Source organism: Ostrea edulis, chromosome 3 (genome assembly GCF_947568905.1).
Source record: "Ostrea edulis chromosome 3, xbOstEdul1.1, whole genome shotgun sequence".
Taxonomy (NCBI): Eukaryota; Metazoa; Mollusca; class Bivalvia; order Ostreida; family Ostreidae; genus Ostrea; species Ostrea edulis.
In genome coordinates this window covers 29,721,237-29,743,998 of record NC_079166.1, presented here as the reverse complement: position 1 = coordinate 29,743,998, position 22,762 = coordinate 29,721,237, and the positions used below count along the sequence as shown (strand labels likewise).

Here is a 22,762-nt window from a genome sequence, read left to right as displayed (position 1 = left end):
ACCCGACTTGATAGAAGGTAATGGCGAGTTCTTATGAATCGACGCCAGAGACAACAAACGCAAACAGAGCATGTCGAGTTGTACTCGGTCCCTGCACGGATGGTCTACGTGACTTATTGCGTCACTACGTCCCACCACACTCATTTCATCATGTCATTAAACAAAACAAGCTTAATCTTCCTCGACTTAACAGCGATCAGCGAGACCTCATCTTACCACGAACTGGGAACTATACTGGAAACTATGGTGATATGGACATTTCATTACTGTATATCTTATTGAGGAATATATCTAGCATACCACCACACTCCAATGACTGGGGTAACGATCCTGACCCTAGCGACAAGAGCATCTCTGCCAACATTGAGAGGATTCGATTGGTTCGGAATCGTTGTGTTCACTCATCTGATCCATCCATGTCCATCTCAGACTTTAATTCCATTTGGTCCACCATTAGGTCTGCAATGGTAGATCTGGATGCCTTCCTCATGAATGGAAACAAATATGAAAAAGGGGTGGATTTCCTACATAGCGAGTCGATGGACCCTGAAAATGACCTACATTATGAAGAAGAACTGAAGAAGCAGGTGGAGGAAGATAAGACGACCAGGAAAATGATGGTCAGCCTTAAAGGTATGGCAATATTATGCAATATCAGTTTTGATTTTTGTAAGAGTATTACTATATCATTATATATCATATTATATTGATCAGCGATTGTTTATTAATGTATGATGGGCCACTGAGTTGTGACCGGTCAACTTGGGATGCTTACTCTTCCTACGCACCTGATTCAAACTCTGGTATACACAGGAGTCCTAATCTTATAATTTTTCTAATGACTACAGATGTTGTGTTGTTACTTTGTAATGGAGACGTGGACTTATTATAATTTTTCTGATGACTAGATTTTGTTTTTTGTTACCCTTAATCACTGTAGTTGTATTTTAGATTTGATAAAGGTCACTGATAAATTATGAGGTTAAAATTGTTTACTTTTGCCATAATTCTTCATTGAAACTGCAAAATAAGGATGAATAATATTCAATATAGTTATTAGGAGTAAACTCAAGTGACCTATATTGCAATTGATCAACGTCCGTTGTGCGTCGTTCGCTATCAATTGAACATCTTTAACTTCTCCTTGATAACTACCATTTCAATTGTTTTCTAATATAATATGAAGCATCTTTGAAACAAAGGGGACATAAATTGAAAATTTCGGGACTCCTGCTTCCCATGGGCCTTAGGGGTGTAGCAAGAACTGTTAAAAATAGACCAATTTTCAAAAGAACTGCACATGTATCAGAAAAACTAAATGCATAGTGATGTAGAGCAGGAATGCTTCTACCCAAAAAGTCAAATTCATGACCTATGTAACAGTGGATCTGACTCCAGGGCGGGGCCACACTTAGTATTCATATAGTATTTATGTGTAGAATATTTTCAAGAAAATATCTTTAATGTTGTTAATACTAAATTGAAACTAATGGATATTTGAAATGAACGGGTATCCCTTTACCACAATTGGGAATTTCATGATTCCAGAGGTAAGGGTTTTGGTATCAGGATAGGGCCAAAATGTTACATGTAATTTATTAGATGTGTTAACTATTTAACATTTCAACTTCATCTTGATAACTTACCATTCCATTTTTTAGCCGAGTTGCAACAAAGTTGAACTCGGCTATTGGTTTGGTGGTGCGGGCGGGTGGGTGGGCGGTTGGCGTCAACAATTGGTTTCCGGATGATAACTCAAAAAGTTTACAATCTGTTCAAATGAAACTTTGATATATTGTTGGGTACCAGGTAAGGAAGACCCCTATTAATTTTGGAGAAAAATGGTCAAAGGTCAAGGTCACAGTGACTGAAAATAGAATGAAAATTTCAGGAAAATTTGGTTTCCGGGTGATAACTCAGAAAGTGTAAATCTGAATCAAATGATACCTAAAGATATTGTTATGTACTAAGTAAGGAAGACCCCTATTGATTTTGGAGAAAATAGGTCAAAGGTCAAGGTCACAGTGACCAAAAATAGATTTAAAATTCCAAAAAATTTTGGTTTCAGGAGGATAACTCGAAAAATTTAATTTGAATCAAATGAAACTTGGATATATTGTTGGATACCAGCAAAGCAATGCCCCTATTGATTTTGGAGAAGAAAGGTCAAAGGTCAAGGTCACAGTGACCGAAAATAGATTGAAAACTTCAGACAAATAAGGTTTCTGGACAGTACATGTAACTCGAAAAGTTTAAAACTGAATCAAATGAAACTTAGTTATATTGTTGGATAGCAGGTTAGGAAGACCCCCTATTGATTTTGGAGAAAAAAGGTCAAGGTCACAGTCCTGAAAAAAGATTGAAAATTTTAGAAATATCTGGATCTACATGATAACTCTAAAAGTTTAAATCCGAATCAATTGAAATTTGGAGGCATTGTTGGGTAGGTAAGGTATCACGTAAGGAAGACCACTATAGATTTTGGAGAAAATAGATAAAAGGTCAAACTAGATTGTTGATACTAGGAATTTATTGCATTATATCCAACAATTAGTTCTTCACAATTATAATATGCCACATCATTCCTGACTTTACAATGTACATGTATCCCATGCAACTTGGCTTATGCACCTCTGGGTGCATATATTGATTTTTATTGAATTTGGTATGAAGTATCTTTGGGACAATGGAGATATATATGATTAATTTCAAGACACCTGCTAACCCCTGAAGCCTTAGTGACCGGACTAAAAGTGCGAAAAAATTACTAATGTTTAAAAATCTTCTCTACAAAAAGTGTAAATTTCATGATCCATAAGGTAGATCTAGAGGTTCTGACTTCAGGGTGGGGTCAAACTTGGTATATTACATGCATAGTATAAAGTTACATGCAAACTTAATACTGTTGATACTGAACTAAAACTAAATGGATATTTAAAATGAGCAGAAAACCCTCTCCTGAAAGATAGATGCATTAAACAAACAAGACGAGGCAGTATAGGTATCCCCATTTCAAATAGATATGTGTGAAATTCGGGATGCATAATGTCTTGATGTAACAAATTTATGATCGAGTGGTCTGCAGTTTTCTTCCATCTTTCACAGTTGATAATCATGAGACCACAAAACCTGTCATGAGGCTTATGTCATAGATGAAGATCCCTCCTAGCTGCAACAATGAGACCCTTTCCAATGTTACCTCAACTACTGGCGTCGGCGGCATAGTTGTAAACATTTCACATTTTCATCTTCTCCAGAACCACTTGGCAAATTTCAACCAAATGTGGCATATACCATCCTTGGGTAAAACTGATTCAAGTTTAACAAAAATGAAGGGGAAATAATCACAAAAATGCAAACATCTTTAAAATTCTTCTTCTCAAGAACCACTGGGCCATAAGAGTGCATTTAAGTGAAAGTTTTCTGATATAGAGTAGATTCCAATTTGTTCAAATCATGGACCCGAGGGTACATTATGTATGACGGGACCACATTAGGGGATCAAATTTTACATGTTGATCTACGTGTGTAGAAAAACCTTCTCCAAAACTACTGGGCCAATTTTAATCAAGCACGATTTAAATCATCCTTAAGTGAAGGGGATTCAAGTTTGTTAAAATGAAGGGCCATGTCCCCTTCAAAAGGGAGATATTTACAAAAATGCAAAAATAGAGTGGGGTCATTTAAAAATCTTCCTCTCAAGAACCACTGGCCCAGGAAATCTGAAATTTACATAAAAGCTTCAGGGACTGACGTATAGTAGAGATTCAAGTTTGTAAAATTGCTTACCCCTGAGGTATGTTTGGGCTACAATAAGGGATCAGATTTTTGCATGCGAATGAATAGGGAACTGAACTTGTCACAAAATATCTTTTACATGAATTTTGTTACTATAAAAGGTCATTACCGTCTACAAAGACAAATGGTAATTGGTGAATTTGTAGTCAAGATTAATGATTAAGTTTTATAATTAATGAATATTAGATATTACCATTGGAATTCAATTCTGAACCAAGCTGCTTGTATGATGATAAATTTCCTCAAGCTTGTTTATTGCTAGGAACTACTGCACAGTTGATGGATGTGGCCGATGGGCCTCTGTGTTTTGTTTTGACGTTTCCGGGAGAATGCTGGCAATTCCATAGGATCTTCGTAAAAAAAAAAGTCTGAGAGAGATTCATTATATATTGCAACTAGATCCCTACCAGCTCAAAGGTCATAAGCGTTGAACGTGCAACATGATACAGGCCTACATTTCGCGGCCTTTCACCAGCAATGGTGACGTCTCCCCATGAGTGAAGAATTATTTAGCGACACGTGAAACCACAATTTCGTCCAGGGATTTGACATGTTGTATGCAAGGTGAAGATAACGAACAGTGATCAATCTCATAACTCCTACAAGCAATACAAAATAGATAGTTGGGCAAACACGGACCCCTGGACACACCAGAGGTGGGATCAGGTGCCTAGGAGGAGTAAGCATCCCCTGTTGACCGGTCACACCCGCCGTGAGCCCCATATCCTGATAAGGTAAACGGAGTTATCCGCAGTCAAATCAGTGTGTCAAGAACAGCTTAACAATCGGTATGAAACACGTCAGACAGCATTTGACCCAATGATAGGTTGTATTGACGAACTAGATCGTTATAACGACCATAGAATTTGCGAAATGCTGACTTCAATCGAGACTGTTGAAATCCCTGTACCATCAACTTGTTTGTCAGTAGCTTACCTCGATTTAAAAACTGACTATACCCAGAACAAGCTCTTGCATATCGAATCAGTTGAGATATATAAACACCATATGCAGGTGATAATGGAATATTGCTACATAAATGTGGGAAGTTGACGATGGAGAAGCTGAAATCATCCCGTTTGTCATACAGTTGAGTTGTCAGTTTGCCGTAAATGTCTACTTTCAATAAAATATCTAAGTATGAAGCAGAAGTGGACGACTCTGTGGTGTCCTTTATTTATGTATAGAAAGCTTAGAAAGCTTGTTTCAGTAATGAATTATTTTTCATCATATATTTGCAGGGAAGTTTGATGAAACTGCAGAGGAAATAAAGAAGTTGCATGGTATGGAATAAACTTATATTTGATATGTTTGTATGGAGATAAGATGGTACAGTAAATACAATGTACTAATATGTTTGTATGTTGATAAAATGGACATGGATATTGAACTTAGAAATTAAAAACATTTCTAGGAAAATGAAAATTTATTCATCACCGTGTACCGGGGTATACAGTTTACCCAGATGAATCAAAACTCAGGCTGATTATTTCAAAATATCTAAAGTTAGAAATACAAAACTTGATGTTGGTAGTACATTTTGGAAAATGTATTTTTGATTCTGATATGATAAAACATATGCAAAATTAACTACATTAGTTAATCCTTTGTTTATTTAGTTTGTAACCATATCGTTCACAAAATGACATTGATATGATATTCTAAGTGATTGTGCTACAATGAAGTGAAGAAGGGAATTGTGTTTAAACCGCATGTGTTTTACGTATGTACAATAGTAGTACACAAGGTCATTGTCTATGTTATATATAGCAGCATAATTCTAAAAACTATTTCAATGTTGTAATTGGGGCATATTTTTTGCTGATATGTTGAAGACAAGATCAGACAGCATTATAGAGATAGAAACATTTCTTAATTCAAAAAAAAAATTGTTTACGGACAAGTATTACTGTGTTACCTCTGAAAAATGATAAAGAACCAAACAATTAAAGCAGATAGATAACAATTTTATTGTCGTGGGCTACAAATACTGAAAAGCTAAAAACAAATACATGTATGAGGAGGGGCCTCCGTGGGCGAGTGGTTAGAGCATTGCGCTCAAAATCACACGGCCTCTCACCTCTGTCGTCGTGGGTTCGAATCCCGCTCGCGCCGGTAAGTGAGAACGTTTCCCGGTTTACTTTCGGAAGGTCGGTGGTCTCTTCCCAGGTACATTGTATCTCTGTTCTCTCTTCCACCAATAAAAACTGGGCGCCACTATATAACTGAAAAATTGTTGAGTGTGGCGGAAAACATCAAAACAAACAAACAAAACAAACATGTATGAGGAATTTACAATATGAGCAACATGTAATTCATTGAATGTAATCATACATTGTTGTGTCATTAAAGAAGGATTACAAGTTTCACGAGAATAGTGATTAATCTGAAGAGTAAGTAAACTCAGGGTTTTATTTGACTGTTTACATACACCTGTTTAATGACTACGATGAGGGTCAAGGTTGAGTATTTCAATATCACTTTTATTGTTTACTTACACTGCTTTACTGACCAAATGATTAAGCAACACTTTTAAATAACTCATTTCAATGTGTGTGGAATTGGTTGGTTGGCTGTTTTTGTTAAATAACCGATCCAATATATAGAATTGGTTGGTTGCTCGTATTACGTCACATCAATATTTTTCACTCATATTTAGACATCACCAGCTGTATGTTAAGTACCACATATTTAGACCTATACTAGTGCTGGACCGTAGTTATACTGTAGTCATCGACGGAAACCCACGGTCAATTGCACTTCTTTTACCTCCTGTGTGACACAACGTCAATTTTTTTCGTTGGAAGGTGTGACGTCTCGGCTTTATGTGCTTGGTCGCTTTACCATTCCTAATTGCGATATTCAACCAATGAAAAAGCCTTCATTATCCAGTGTTCCGGAGCATAGAAAAGAACATGGCTTTGAAATCGAAGAGTTTGATAAGTTACTAAGCTTTCAGCGACATCTTCTCTGTCAGTTTATTTTGAAATTAATTCTATTTAAAATATAAACACTCCTCTTTCTTCTGGTCCACTTTCGTGACCATTGACTCGATGAATTTGCATATCCGATTTAATTTATTCATACAAAGAATGCATGCAAACGACATGTCTATTAGTTGAAAGTTGAGGCACTCTGGATAAACGATTTACTGTTCAAGTGGCGTTTTTGATGACAGAACCCTGTAACCCCAATCTTTAATATTGGCACAGCAAAACCTACTCTTTCTTGAGGCTGACGCTTAGAGTTCTCGGAATACTTACGGTGATTCACGCTGGTCCTCGATATATCATTAAAGGTCATGGATTTTAATGAGTTAAATGAAAATATCACCGTTGTGTCCCACAGGAGGTAAAAGAAATGCGACCGATTATGGGTTTCCAACGATACGTAGCAGTGTGAGTTCTTTAATGTGCAAACGCCTGCCACAACACGGGACCTCTGTATATAAGGTCATATCTGAAAGACTCGAGATGTTCAGTTCTAAATGCTGAATGTTAAGCGACAGAATTATGTGTGGAGTAAGTTATAGGCTGATAAAATTCATATGAACATACTTTTACAACTGTAAAGGAGAAACTTCAAACTTACTATGCGACTACATATGCCAGAAGTGGTGTTAATCAAATGTGGATTTTAAAAAATTCTAAAGAACTTTTAGTAAACTTAAAATTGCAAAACTTTTCCCAAATCAATAACATCAAAACCTATCACTCTTCAACACTATACACGACCACTTCTCACGATAAATTAAAGACTAGACTTTTTGACATTATAGACAGTTGCTTCTTCGACAAAAATGGAAAAAGGAATTATTTATATCTAGTAATCAGTCGTCCAAAAACTTACTTTGTGAAACGCCATTCTGATTCCACGCACAAGTACTCTGAAGTTGAAATAAAAAAAATATGCTAGAGTTCCTCATTGACAATATTTTCGTGGTCTTTGGTGATCATGTCTTCCAACAGTCTGTTGGAATTCCCATGGGCACGAATTGTTCTCCTTTGTTAGCTGACATGTTTCCATATTCATATAAAGCAGAATTTATTAAAAAAAACTTCTATGTGAGAAGAAAAAATATCTTGTTGTGGCCTTCAATTCGAAATGTAGATATATTGACGACGTTTTGTCTATTAACAATAATAACTTTCATCCATATGTTGATTCGATTTATCCCTGTGAGCTGAAATAAAAGACACCACAGAGTCGTCCACTTTTGCTTCATGCTTAGATATTTTATTGAAAGTATACATTAACAGCAAACTGACAAATAAACTGTTTGACACATGGGATGATTTCAGTTTCTCCATTGTCACCTTCCCATATTAATGTAGTAATATTCAATTATCACCTACATATGGTGTTTATATATCTCAACTGATTTGATATGCAAGAGCTTGTACTGTATATTGTCAGTTTTAAATCGAGGCAAGCTGCTGACAAACAAGTTGATGGTACAAGGGTTTCAACAGTCTTGATTGAAGTCAGCATTTCGCAAATTCTATGGTCGTTAATACGATCTAGTTCGTCAATACAACCTATCATTGGGTCAAATGCTGTCTGACTTGTTTCTTACCGATTCTTAGGCTGTTCTTGGCAAACTGATTTTGACTAAGGATAATTCCGTTTACCTGATCAGGATATAGGGTTCACGGCGGGTATGAACGGTCGACAGGTGATGCTTACTCCTCCTGGGCACCTGATCTCACCTCTGCTGTGTCCAGGGGTCTGTATTTGCCCAACTTCTTTATTTTGTATTCCTTATAGGAGTTATGAGATTGATCAATGTTTGTTATCTTCACCTTTCATGTACACGAGTGAGGAATTAATATAAGTACACATGCACTTGTCTTCCAATCTCAAAAATTATAATGGTATGTACTTAATCATGTTTTGTTTCTTTGAAATAAATGCCGTTTAGAATTACGTATAAGTTAGAGTATATTAAGTGAAATCTTAATGGATAAGAAGGGGCGGAGCGAACGTTAGTGAGCGAGCCCCTTCTTATCCAATAAGATTTCACTTAATATACTCTAACTGGCTTAGAATGTAACATAGTTTTTCATTGGCTGGGAACGATAGGCGCAATTTGACGTCATATAACGTGTATCAGAAGTCATCGCAGTAATGCCGTACATACTTATCAGAGGGAGCAGTTTAAGATTCTCAATGACATAAGTAACACTCTAGGAGCTCCGGCTCCTATTTCGACTCCTACTACGACTTTTACTACTGTGAAGTGCGAATCAAACATGGAAAAAGGTGCTATTATTAACCCACCCGCGGTTAATTGTGAAACCTCGAAACAAGTTGGAATCCAGGCTTCGACAGGAATCTTGAAAATAGAAGTGCCAGAAAATGTCGGTAAAATCATCATAGTTAAAGGTGAAAAGAAGATGGATTTGGAAATTTAAATAGTGACAATTTTTCCTCTTTTTTATGTTTTTTAAGAGAAGAGGGGGGGGGGGGGTGTCAGACTGTTCTCTCATTTAATCGATGTCTAAATAAGCCATTTTGTTGTAAGTTTTTTTTTTGTTTTTTTTGACAATGTAATAAAGTTGTCTGAAACATTTACAATGTCATAAAATTTATTTTCAAATAGCCAATCACAGTCAGTCACGTGATATCTCTCTGTTGGGAATTCTTAATGAATAAGTGAGCCACTTAATGAACAACTTCTTGAAATCTGATTGGTCGACAAACTAGGTTATATTCTAAGTGTAATTGGTTGGTGAAGAAAGTTTTGAGGTGTTAGATACTGTATGGATAAAATTAAGTTTATTACAATATCTTTTTAGTTCACCTGAGCCTTCGGCTCAAGTAAGCTTTTCTGATCAAAATTTGTCTGTTAACTTGTCTGTCATCAGCGTGGGTGTAAACTTTTCACATTTTCATCTTCTTTTCCAGAACCACTGGGGTAATTTCAACCACACTTGTTGTAAAGCATCCTTGGGTGCAAGGCTTTCAAATTTGTTCAAATGAGGGAACCATGCTCCCTTCAAAGGGGAGACCATCACAAAAATGCGAAAATAGGGTGGGATAATTTCTTCTCCAGAATCACTGGGCCAGAGGAGTTGAAATCCTGACATGCAAATTAAAGTTTGTTAGAATCATGGCCCCCAGGGGTAGAGAAACACTGAGCCAGAAAAGCTGAAATTCATATGAAAGCTTTCTGACATAGCGCAGATTCAAATTCATCAAACCCATGGGCCCCTGGGAGTAGAATGGGGCCACATTAGAGGAACAATTAAAGTTTTACATTCTAAAATATATAGAAAAACATCTTTAAAAAATTCTTCTCAAGAACCATTGGACCAAAGAAGTTTACATTAGCATGAAAGCTTCCTGATATAGTTCAGATTCAAGTTTGTAAACCTCATGGTCTCCGGAGGTAGTTTTGGGCCACAATAGGGACCAATGTTTTACATGCAAATATGTAGGAAATTTTTTTTAGATAGGGGATTTGGTTACTCGGGTGAGCGATGTGGCCCGTGGGCCTCTTATTAAGTAAAATGTTTTATTTCATTGTTTTAGGTAAAGTAGTGAAACTAACTGAGTCCCCCATCCCACCAAATGTGAGAGGTAAGTCAATAGAATAAGCAATCGTTAGAAAGTACATTTACGTCTTTGGTTAAGTTTAATTACATTTATACACAAATATTAACTCTGAACAAGCATTCCAGATATTCAAAATCGGCATGTCAGGTAGCATTCAAAATTGGCAAGCACTACTAGCATTCAAAATTGTCAGGACTACTAGCATTAAAAATCGACAAGCACTTCTAGCATTCAAAATCAGCAAGCATTGCTAGCATTTAAAATCGGCAAGCATTGCAGATTTTGCGGATGTAAAATTCCCATGGAATAAACTGGAGTATTTAGACTACTTTTCCGGGCTTTTTCCGTGGAGAAATTTTGTGAAACTCAATAAGAATTGTCCATATAATAGACGCAAGGCGATGTCCATGGCGATAGGCTGGAGATTCTAATGGGCTGAAAATTGTCATGGGGAAAAATAAATGTCACATTATATATTCAGTATAATCCATATGTCTGCTGAGAACCAGCTCCTATGTGCACAATAATTTCAGCTGAATGAAAACATACAAGAAAACAAAAAAGAATGTTAATTAATTTATTTATTTCATTATTGATATCTTAAAGGTTTCAGAAGTTGCATAATCCTATCTCTAACCAGGACTTCTGGTACTTGAAATTTCTCTGTTATTATTTCTGAAAAAGAAGGGGGAAAAAACATGTCTACCAGACTTGTGATTTCTTCTTACACTTATTGGAAAAATTATTACCATAAATGCCTCCCAATTTCATTGGATCTTGGAAGCAAGATCAGGCTGGAAAAGGTCTTGTTGGCCTGTACTCCAGTCAAGGACCTTCCCCTGATTTCGTCTTTGGAGTACAGGCAACGAAATAACATTCTGGATGCCTTGCTGTAGTCCATGATGCCAGCAATCTTGCACAATAGCTTCAGCTACAATTATAAGTAATCAATTAAATTCTGTACATCTTGGTTCTTTCTCTGACATGCATTGCAGTAGGTGAAATTTTCATAGCATTGGTAATATTGCAAGTTTTGAATAATTATAGGATTTGACGCAGTATAGATTTCCAAATCTCTTACTGCCTAAATTTCTTCTAAAGCGGACTCATTCACTGTTTGTTCAAATGAATTCCAAGAGGGAGATAATGGTGAAATAGTGAAAATGAATTGACGGGTTTTCAAAATCTTCTCCAGAACCGCTGGGCCTATTACAACCAAATTTGGCAAAACGCATCATTGGATGAAGGGAATTCAGGTGTGTTCAAGTGAAGGATGACAAGGGGAGATAATAGCAAAATAGTGAAAATGAATTTGTGAATTTAAAAAAAAATTCTCCACTAGAGCCAATAGGCCAATTTCAACCAAACTTGACAAAAAGCATCCTTCTGTGAAGAGCTTTGAAGTTTCTTCAAATGAGGGATCATACTCCCTTTAAATGGGGGGGGGGGCTAATCGCAAAATATGGTGGGGTCATTTAAAACTCTTCCTCTCAGGAACCACTGGGCCAGAATAGTTAAAATTCACCTGAAAGCTTCCCGACATAGTGCAGATTGAAGTTTGTTTAAATCATGACTCCCGGGAGTAGACTGGGGCCACAATAGGGGATCAAAATTTTACATGTGAATATATAGGTAAAATCTTTGAAAATCTTCACAAGAACCACTGCGCCAGGAAAATACAAATTTACATAAAAAATTTCTGACGTAGTTCTAATTCAAGTTTGTTAAAATCATGGCTGCCAGGGGTAGGATGAGCCACAATAAGGGATCGAAGTTTTACATACAAATGTTTAGAGAAAATCTTTAGAAATCTTTTCAAGAAGCATTGGGCCAGAGAAGTTTACATTTACATGAAAGCTTCATGACATGGTGCAGATTCAAGTTTGTTGACATCACAGACCCCGAGGGTAAGCTGGGGCCACAATAGGGGAGCAGAATTTTACATCCAAAAACATAGAGAAAATCTTTAAACAACAACTGGGCCAGAGAAGCTTACATTTACATGAAAGCTTCTTGACATAGTGCAGATTCAACTTTGTAAAAGGCATGACCCTCGGGGTAGATTAGGTCTACAATAGGGATCAAAGTTTTACATGCGAATATATAGGTAAAATCTTTAAATATGGGCCAAGGTAACTCAGATGAGCTATGTGGCCCACGGGTCTCTTGTCCTCCAATACCGGTACTTATAATCAATAGTACAATACTAAATTCATTCATAACAATTGACTCAGTTTTCAACAATGAAGAAAGAAACGAAGCATAGAAATTAGAAGTGTATACATCCATTGTATGTCTTCTTAGAACTGACTTCCAGATGTTCAACATTCACTTGAATCTGCATGTTTGAAATCATAAATTTTTAAATTGCGTAAGAAAAAGAAATCAGCATTAAAAACAATGTAACTTAAGCATATACTGATGTTGTTTTATGGTGGCTTGACGGGTAGATTTTCATGTTTTGTATCATTTTCTGTCAGAAAACATTTAGATCACTTTGAATTGACTCGGGCACATAATTGTGTGAAATACGGACGCCAGTAAAGAAAATGTAAACCAAAATAAAGTAGAAATACATAATCGTGAAATACATATAAAGATCAGCAAATTCCGCCAGCATTCAAACTCTCCAAATATTGCAAACATTCAAAATCAGAAAGCATTGCTATCATTAAATATTGGCAGCTTTCAACGTTTTTGTATATATGTATGTTATGTGAGCATTGATGCCCTGCCCCCGCCCCACTATTTATTGCTCAGGGCACATAGTGTTTCCTAATATGTCTATATAACCATCCTTCAATCATATTTACGGTGAACTTTCCTCGCACTGCTTGGCAATATTGAGCTAGTACGTTGTTTGTCGATGAATTACAGATTAAATTAAAGGCCGGACTTACTTCCTTCCATTTAACCTTCATAAACTATCGATACCATTTTGACATTTGAACTACATAGTTTTGTTTGTTTGTTTGTTTTTGGATGTTTTCTGCCACACTCAACAATTTTTCAGTTATATGGTGACACCCAGTTTTTATTGGTGGAAGAGAGATCCCAGATACAATGTACCTGGGAAGAGACCACCGACCTTCCGAAAGTAAACTGGGAAACTTTCTCACTTACCGGCGCGAGCGGGATTCGAACCCGCGCCGACAGAAGTGAGAGGCCGTGACATAGTTTTGAAATGAACGTATAGTGTATTATATGAATATATATCCATACTGTATTTTTCACATTAAAGTAATTCACTTTTACACATCAAGCGTATTATAGAATGAAACATCATTTATTCAGCTGTTTCGTTAATTTCTAATTTCAGAGCAATACGATATTGAGGTTCAGAGATGGAGAGAGGAAGACAAGCTTTACTATGAAACCCACAGCTTCCCGTCGGTGATGCAGAAAGTGCGAAACCAACCATACGTAACATTTGTTGGTGTACCTGGGTCTGGGAAGTCTGCCACGGCTCACCACATCGCCCTCAAGCTCCAGGAAGAAGGTTACGAGGTTGTACCAACCAAAGACATCAGGAAGATGGAGGACTATGGTGACCCCAGGAATCCGCAGGTTTTTGTTATTGATGATGTGGTGGGTGTCTTTGGTCTCCACAAAACTAATTTAGATGTGTTGACTAATTATGAAAAGAAAATAACACAGCCTTGCATGGATAAGTCTAGAACTTTGATGACATGTAGAGAGGCTGTGTTCAATGAGACACTGTCTTACAAACCATTCCTTACCAAAGATGAGAATGTGATTAAGTTACACAGTTCTTACAATGCATTAGATGACAAAGACAAAAATCAGATACTCAAGAAGTATGGTTTAAAGAAAAATCTAATATCGCCTGAATTGCTGAAATCAACATCTCACATGTTTCCCCTTCTCTGTAAATTATTTTCAAAGGAAACAAAATTCAAAGCTCTTGGTCCAACGTTTTTCCTGAATCCAGTCCAATGTATCATTGATGAACTTGATGATATGCAAAGACATAACAAACTGAATTATGCAACACTTGTTTTGTGTATGTTAAATGAAAACAGCATCTCTAAAGACATTTTAAAAGATAAAAAAAATGAACATTTCATGAAGATGAAATATGATACTTTGGAAAATTGTGAATTAGAAAACCAAACTGATGCATTCAAGTTTGTGAAAGTCTTGTCAGCAATGGAGGGGACATACACAAAACATTGTGGTGCACAATACACATTTATGCATGACTCCATGTTTGAAATATGTGCTCATCAGTATGGCAAACAGTTTCCTGAACAAATGTTGTTGTATATGAGTAGTAGTTATATTGCTAATTATATCAAACCCCAGACAAGTGAACCAGGTATTGTTAACAAAATGAAAGAGAAACAGAGTGATTCTCAATCTAGTAAGGGGGGTGAGAGTAGCAATAATAGTGAAGGAAAAGAGAAGGAGAGCGATGATAAAAACAATGAGAGAGGGGAATCGTTTGATCTGTGTATAAGGTTACGCAAGGATCAGTATCCACTTTTAGCAGATAGATTGTACAGAGACATACAGAACATGGAGCTGTATGATGTTTTCGGAAATCAGGTTTTAAAACACCCTCAGGTGTGTCGGACATTTATTGATGTGCTAGAAACAAAGTCATACACAGATTTAAAATCCTTATTTCTGTCCAGTCAGGGAAAGGTAGATAAGATAGTGAGTAAACGAGGGTGTGTGGAGAAGGAGAGTATGAATAGGAAGTGGTGGAATGCGTACATGTATTGGAGACAAGCAGTGCTGTTGGATCAGAGGCGAAAACTAGTTAATAAGGGGAAAATATTTTGGAATGAATACACTTACAATGTGAGAGTGATCAGCTGGGTGATTTACTATGGACATAATCAGATAACAGAGTACATAGTACAACAGACTGAACAGCACAATGGAATAAGTGAATTATTTGAGATAACAGGAAATTCTTCACATCAGTCAAATTCAGGGATAGATACATGTATTAAACAGGAAAGTGAAAACAATAGGTTAATAGAAGAGTACAGATTACTTCTGTTGAGTTGTTATAGTGGTGATGTACAGACAGTCAGACTTCTAATACCTGTCCGTAAGAAAGCAATCAATGGGATAGATCTGATCAGTCAGGATATGGTCTGGTGTGTCCCTTCACCTCTTAGTGCTGCCTGTTATGCAGGATATGTGAGTGTGGTGGGGGAGCTGGTGAAGGCGGGGGCTGATGTTAAATCTACAGAATGAATACGGGAATACACCACTGAAAACTGCATGTGAGTTTGGACATGTGAATGTGGTGGGGGAGCTGGTGAAGGCGGGGGCTGATATCAATCTACAGGATAGATACGAGAATACACCACTAACAGCCGCAAGTAACAGAGGACATGCGAGTGTGGTGGGGGAGCTGGTAAAGGCAGGGGCTGATATCAATCTACAGGGTAAAGACGGGAATACACCACTAACAGCTGCATGTGAGAGAGGACATGTGAATGTAGTGTGGGAGCTGGTGAAGGCAGGGGCTGATATCAATCTACATAATAAATACGGGGATACACCATTGAAAGTTGCGTGTAACAGAAGACATGTGAGTGTTATGTGGGAACTGGTGAAGGCTGGGGCTGATATCAATTTACAGGATAAATGCGGGAATACACCACTAACAGCTGCATGTTACTTTGGATATGTGAGTGTGGTGGGGGAGCTGGTGAAGGCGGGGGCTAATATCAATCTACAGAATAAATACGGGGATACGCCTCTGACAGCCGCAATTACGAGAGGACATGTGAATGTGGTGGGTGAGCTGGTGAAGGCGGGAGCTGATGTAAATCTCGAGATTAAAGACGAGAATATAGCACTGAAAACTGCAAGTGAGGGAGGACATGTGAGTGTGGGGGGGGGGGGAGCTGGTGAAGGCGGATGCTGATCTCAATCTACAGAATAATGTCAGGGATACACCGCTGATAGCTGCATGTAGGAGAGGACATCTGGGTGTGGTGGAGGAGCTGGTGAAGGCGGGAGTTGATGTCAATCTACAGAATAAATACGGGAATACACCACTGACAGCTGCATGTCATGGAGGATATGTGAGTGTGGTGGGAGAGCTGATGAATGCGGAGGCTGATGCCAATCTACATAATGAATACGGGATTAGGCGACTGAAAACTGCACGTGTTTTAGGACATGTGAGTGTGGTGGGTGAGGTGGTGAATGTGGTGACTCATATCGGTCTACAGAAAAAATATGGGAATACACCGCTGACAGCTGCCTGTGAGGAAGGACATGTGAGTGTGGTGGGGGAACTCTTGAGGGCCGGGGCTGATGTCAATCTTCAGGATAAATACAGCGCTACACCACTAATAGCTGCATGTAAGCTAGGACATGTGAGTGTGATGGGGGCGCTGGTGAAGGCAGGGGCTGATGTAAATCTACAGAATGAATACGGGAATGCACCACTGACAACTGCATGTTTGTTCGGAGATGTGAGTGTGGTGGGGGAGCTGGTAAAGGTTGGGGCTGATATCAATCTACAGGATAAATACGGGAATACACCATTGACAGCTGCATGTAAGAGGGGGCATGTGAGTGTGGTGGGGGAGCTGGTGAAGGCTGGGGCTGATATCAATCTACAGGATAAATACGGGAATACACCACTGACAGTTGCATGTAACACAGGATATGTGAGTGTCGTGGGGGAGCTGGTGCAGGCAGGGGCTGATATCAATCTACAGGATAAATACGGGAATGTACCACTGATAATTGCATGTTTGTTCGGAGATGAGAGTGTGGTGGGGCAGCTGGTGAAGGCGGGGGCTGATATCAATCTACAGGATAAACACAGGGCTACACCACTAATAGCTGCATGTAAGTTAGGACATGTGAGTTTGGTGGGGGAGCTGGTGAAGGCGGGGGCTGATATCAATCTACAGAATGAATACGGGTATACACCACTGACAGCTACATGTAAGAGAGGACATGTGAGTGTTGTGGGGGAGCTGGTGAAGGCGGGGGCTGATATCAATCTACAGGATAAATACGGGAATACACCATTGATAGCTACATGTGAGGGAGGACATGTGAGTGTTTTGGAGGAGCTGGTGAAGGCGGGGGCTGATGTCAATCTACAGGATAAATACGGGAATACACCACTGACAGCTGCATGTAACTTAAGACATGTGAGTGTGGTGGAGGAGCTGGTGAAGGCGGGGGCTGATGTCAATCTACAGGATAAATACGGGAATACACCACTGATAGCTTCATGTTTTTTCGGACATGTGAGTGTTTTGGGGGAGCTGGTGAAGGCGGGGGCTGATACCGATATACAGAATAATGACGGGGATACACCACTGATAGCGGCATTTAAGAAAGGACATGTGAATATATTGGAGGAGCTGGTGAAGGCGGAGGCTGATGTAAATATACAGGTTAAAGACAAGAATACACCACTGACAGTTGCATTCGAGGGAGGACATGTGAGTGTGGTGGAGGAGCTGGTGAAGGCGAAGGCTGATGTAAATCTGCAGGTTAAAGACGAGAATACACCACTGATAGTTGCATGTGAAAGAGGACATGTGAGTTTGGTGGAAGAGCTGGTGAAGGAGGGCGCTGATATCAATCTACAGAATAATGCCAAGGATAGACCACTGATAGCTGCATGTAAGAGAGGACATCTGAATGTGGTGGAGGAGTTAGTGAAGGCGGGGGCTGATGTCAATCTACAGGATAAATACGGGAATACACCACTGACAGCTTCATGCCTTTTAGGACATGTGAGTGTCGTGAGGGAGTTGGTAAAGGCGGGGGCTGATACCAATATACAGAATAATGACGGGGATACACCACTGATAGTGGCATGTAAGAGAGGACATGTGAGTATATTGAAGGAACTGGTGAAGGCGAAGACTGATGTAAATCTACAGGCTAAAGATGGGAATTCACCACTGACAGTTGCATGCGAGGTAGGACATGTGAGTTTGGTGGAAGAGCTAGTAAAGGAGGGGGCTGATATCAATCTACAGAATAATGCCAGGGATACACCACTGATAGTTGCCTGTAAGAGAGGACATCTAAGTGTGGTGGAGGAGCTGGTGAAGGCGGGAGTTGATGTCAATCTACAGAATAAATACGGGAATACACCACTGGCAGCTGCATGTCATGGAGGACATCTGAGTGTTGTGGGGGAGCTGGTGAAGGCGGAGGCTGATGTAAATCTACAGAATCAATTCGGGAATGCACCACTAACAACTGCATGTGTGTTAGGACATGTGAGTGTGATGGGTGAGCTGGTTAACGCGGGATCTGATATCAATCTACAGGATAGATACGGGAATACACCACTGACAGCTGCATGTAAGGGAGGACATGTGAGTGTTGTGAGAGAGCTGGTGAAGGCGGGGGCTAATGTCAATCTACAGGATCGTTACAGGGATACACCACTAATAGCTGCATGTAAGCTAGGACATGTGAGTGTGATGGGGGAGCTGGTGAAGGCGGGGGCTGATGTTAATTTACAAAATGATTACGGGAATGCACCACTGACAACTGCATGTTTGTTCGGAGTTGTGAGTGTGGTGGGGGAGCTGGTGAAGGCTGGGGCTGATATCAATCTACAGGATAAATGCAGGAATACACCACTGACAGCTGCATGTAAGAGAGGACATGTGGGTGTGGTGGGAGAGCTGGTGAAGGCGGAGGCTGATGTAAATCTACAGAATGAATATGGGAATACACCACTAACAGCTGCATGTGAGGGAGGACATGTAAGTGTGGTGGGGGAGCTGGTGCAGGCGGGGGCTGATGTCAATTTACAGGATAAACACAGGGTTACACCACTGACAACTGCATGTAACTTAGGACATGTAAGTGTGGTGGGGGAGCTGGTGAAAGCGGGGGCTGATGTCAATCTAGAGGATAAATGCGGTAATACACCTCTGACAGCTTCATGTCTTTTAGGACATGTGAGTGCGGTGGGGGAGGTAGTGAAGGCGGGGGCTGATACCAATATACAGGATAAATTTGGGAATACACCACTGACAACTGCCTGTAAGATAGGATATGTAAGTGTGGTGCGGGAGCTGGTGAAAGCGGGGGCTGATGTCAATCTAGAGGATGAATACGGGAATACACCTCTGACGGCTTCATGTCTTTTAGGACATGTGAGTGCGGTGGGGGAGCTGGTGAAGGCGAGGGCTGATACCAATATACGGGATAAATTTGGGAATACGCCACTGACAACTGCATGTAAGAGAGGACATGTGAGTGTGGTGGGGGAGCTGGTGAAGGCGGGGGCTGATGTCAATCTACAGAATAATGACAGGGATACACCACTGGTAGCTGCATGTAAGAGAGGACATGTGAGTATATTGGAGGAACTGGTGAAGGCGAAGGCTGATGTAAATCTACAGGTTGAAGACGGGGATACACCACTGACAGTTGCATGCGAGGGAGGACATGTGAGTGTGGTGGAGGAGCTAGTGAAGGCGAAGGCTGATATCAACATACAGAATAATTATGAGGATACACCACTGATAGCTGCATATAGGAGAGGACATACGAGTATAGTAGAAAAGCTGGTGAAGGTGATGAGTTATATCAATATACAGGATAATGACATGAACACATAGTAAGAAACGGTTCCTTACCAACAGTGGAATGACTAATACATCATGGAGCTAACCTGGTTACTCAGGTTGGTGATGGCAATGTGTCAGCAATATATACTGAACAAACCAGACATAATGATATATCTCATACAGGAACAAAATAAAATCATTTGAGGTAGATTGAATGACAATTTACACATATTTACAGTCCCTCAAACGTTCTGCTTTACCATTTTTCCATTCGCTCTCCGGGCGTTCACTTTGTACTCTCCGTGCGTTCACCGTGCGCTCTCCGTTTACAGTGTTGCACTCATTTGGAACATCAAAGTGAAAGCATCTTACGACCTTTGAGCAGTTAGGGTTCCTTAGCGTTCCACACCTACTGCGACACGGGGCATCCGTTTTAAGGTCATCTCCGAGGACCCGTGACGTTCACACCTGATGTCGAGCGTTTGGCGATGGAGCTGTCACTACCTGTTTTAACGACTTAAGTATGTCGCGGCCGGGATTCGGGCCCAGCCTCCCGCATGCAGGGCGAACGCTATAATTTTATTCAGTGAATAAGATAAAAAAAAAAAATTGGTAAACTTTTGATGCTGTAAAAGTTTTGATTTTCTATAGATAATCAATTATTTATAAGTCTAAAAATATTGTCAAGGGCAATAACTCTACTGCATGTCTATGACACAATGATTCCCCTAATATCCACAATTAATTTTTATATATCTATGAATTATCAGTTTTCTTACACTGTTGACAATTAAAAATTTTCATTTCAACAAGTTTTTATTAATTTTCATCATTCTGTATAACTAAAATGTGTGTTTTTTTATATTGATATGTATTTCTGTTTTTCTATGTCTGACATCCTTAGAAGGGTGGCAACATCCACATTTTTTATGGTTATTGATTAGATTAAACTATATTGAGTGGATATTAATACAGTTTTTCCACTTTTAACCATTAATATTGATAAGTCAAATGAGGATCGACCCACCTTAAGCATTTTGAAGTTACGGTAAAAGCACAATTTATTATCTCGTCTCACTTGACAAACATTTTAGCTATACAAGTCAATTTTTTACACCCCCTCTAACTTTAAAAAAAAAGCTTGATGCTACATTTCGATACACATTCGTGCCCGAAAATCAAACTAATTTCACAAGTCTTTCTGATTATTTAGGCCTATATTTATGAAAGACATTGTCAATAAATGTATTTCCTCCTTTTCCAAAATTTGAAACGCCTCGAATATTAAGATGGAATTTTTCTCGTACATAATTTCTGCCCCACATATAACATACGTGTACTTTAGTACAATAACCAATTTTAACCGCATAAAAACATACAAATATTGCACATTCTAAATTTAATTCATGGTCACATTATTTGTTTTGTACGTATATTGAGCTATATGTTTATCTGCACTAAATGTCCGTTCTATGTTGGACCGAACTGTCACTATATCTTTGTTTAGACTGAACATACACATGTATTCAAAACAAACATGTAGAACATGCATTCCAATATATATATATATATATATATATATATATATATATATATATATATGAGATTGATCACTGTTTGTTATCTTCTTCCGCACCTTTCATCCCCTGCCCCTACCTGATTATAACATTAAAACAACCAAGGTGAAATTCTATATATTCCAAATAGACCATTTTGCGTTCACCGTGCGCTTATTGTTCACTTAGCGTTCACCGTACACACTGATCACCAAATTGCATTCAGCGTTCGCTTTGCCTGTGTTCACCGTGCGCTTACCTTTCGCTCTGCGTGCGTTTATCGTTCGCTCACCGTGTGTTCATCGTTTGCTCACGGTTCAAGTGGTGATATAGAACGTTTTAGGGACTGTAACTGTCTGGTTTACATCTGCAATTAAAAGAGACAGTAGAGGTGATGTGGTGGTGACAGACAGATCAGTGTGGTGTATGAATATAAAGGATGAATACGGAAATTTTAGTGAAGGAGACTGTGATGTACTACGACATCTGTTGTGTGTTGGTCTAGATGTAAAACAGTCGATACTGATAGTGAGTCAGGTGTGAAATTTCTGTGGTATGTACAGTCTGATTAATGAGCGGTATTTTGATTATATTAATTATATAACGCAGAAGGTGATGATCCTGCTGGGGGGTAGGGGGCGGGTATCAAGAAAGACGAGGTATAGAGTATGACTGTGTTAGACAGGAAGGATGTGTTTGTTCTAGAGAGGATGAGTCGACTGCTGTGTAAGTACAGTAAAGATTGGCATGACAGAGAGTACAAAGCCAGAGTACAATAGTGATGTGTGATATAAAGAAACATGTCAAAAGACTATATAGTCCCTGATAGACTTGTAGAGAGATGGTGTTACTGAGTACAAGAGAGTGATGTGTGAGATAAAGAAACATGTCAGAAGTTACTCTGTATAGTCCCTGATAGAATTGTAGAGATATGTTGTTGAGTACAAGAGAGTAATGTATGAGATAAAGAAACGTGTCAGAAGACACTCAGTATAGTCCCTGATAGAATAGTATAGAGATGTTGTTACTGAGTACAAGAGATAAAGAAACATGTCAGAAGACACTCTGTATAGTCCCTGATAGAATAGTATAGAGATGTTATTACAGAGTACAATAGAGTGATGTGTGAGATAGAGAAACATGTCAGAAGACACTCTGTATAGTCCCTGATAGAATTGTAGAGATGTGTTACTTTGTCGGTAGATGTACTGAGTAAATAACCCGATAGGTTACTAAAGTATTTGTACATACATGCGATACTGTACGTTTAATGAATTTTCCATTTGTCTGTGT

The 22,762-nt window shown here is 38.9% G+C and overlaps 1 protein-coding gene across 1 annotated transcript; it reads left to right on the top strand.

Moving 5' to 3' along the window:
* The first annotated feature begins 7 nt into the window (after positions 1–7).
* On the top strand, positions 8–21,457 carry LOC125676572 (uncharacterized). The gene is made up of 8 exons (XM_056160853.1): positions 8–684; positions 5,040–5,081; positions 10,333–10,380; positions 13,676–15,067; positions 15,116–15,570; positions 15,623–16,225; positions 16,281–17,852; positions 17,964–21,457. Exons 1-8 carry the CDS (start codon positions 21–23, stop codon positions 19,962–19,964), a joined length of 6,777 nt encoding a protein of 2,258 aa, XP_056016828.1. The 5' UTR covers positions 8–20; the 3' UTR covers positions 19,965–21,457.
* Positions 21,458–22,762: the final 1,305 nt, after the last annotated feature.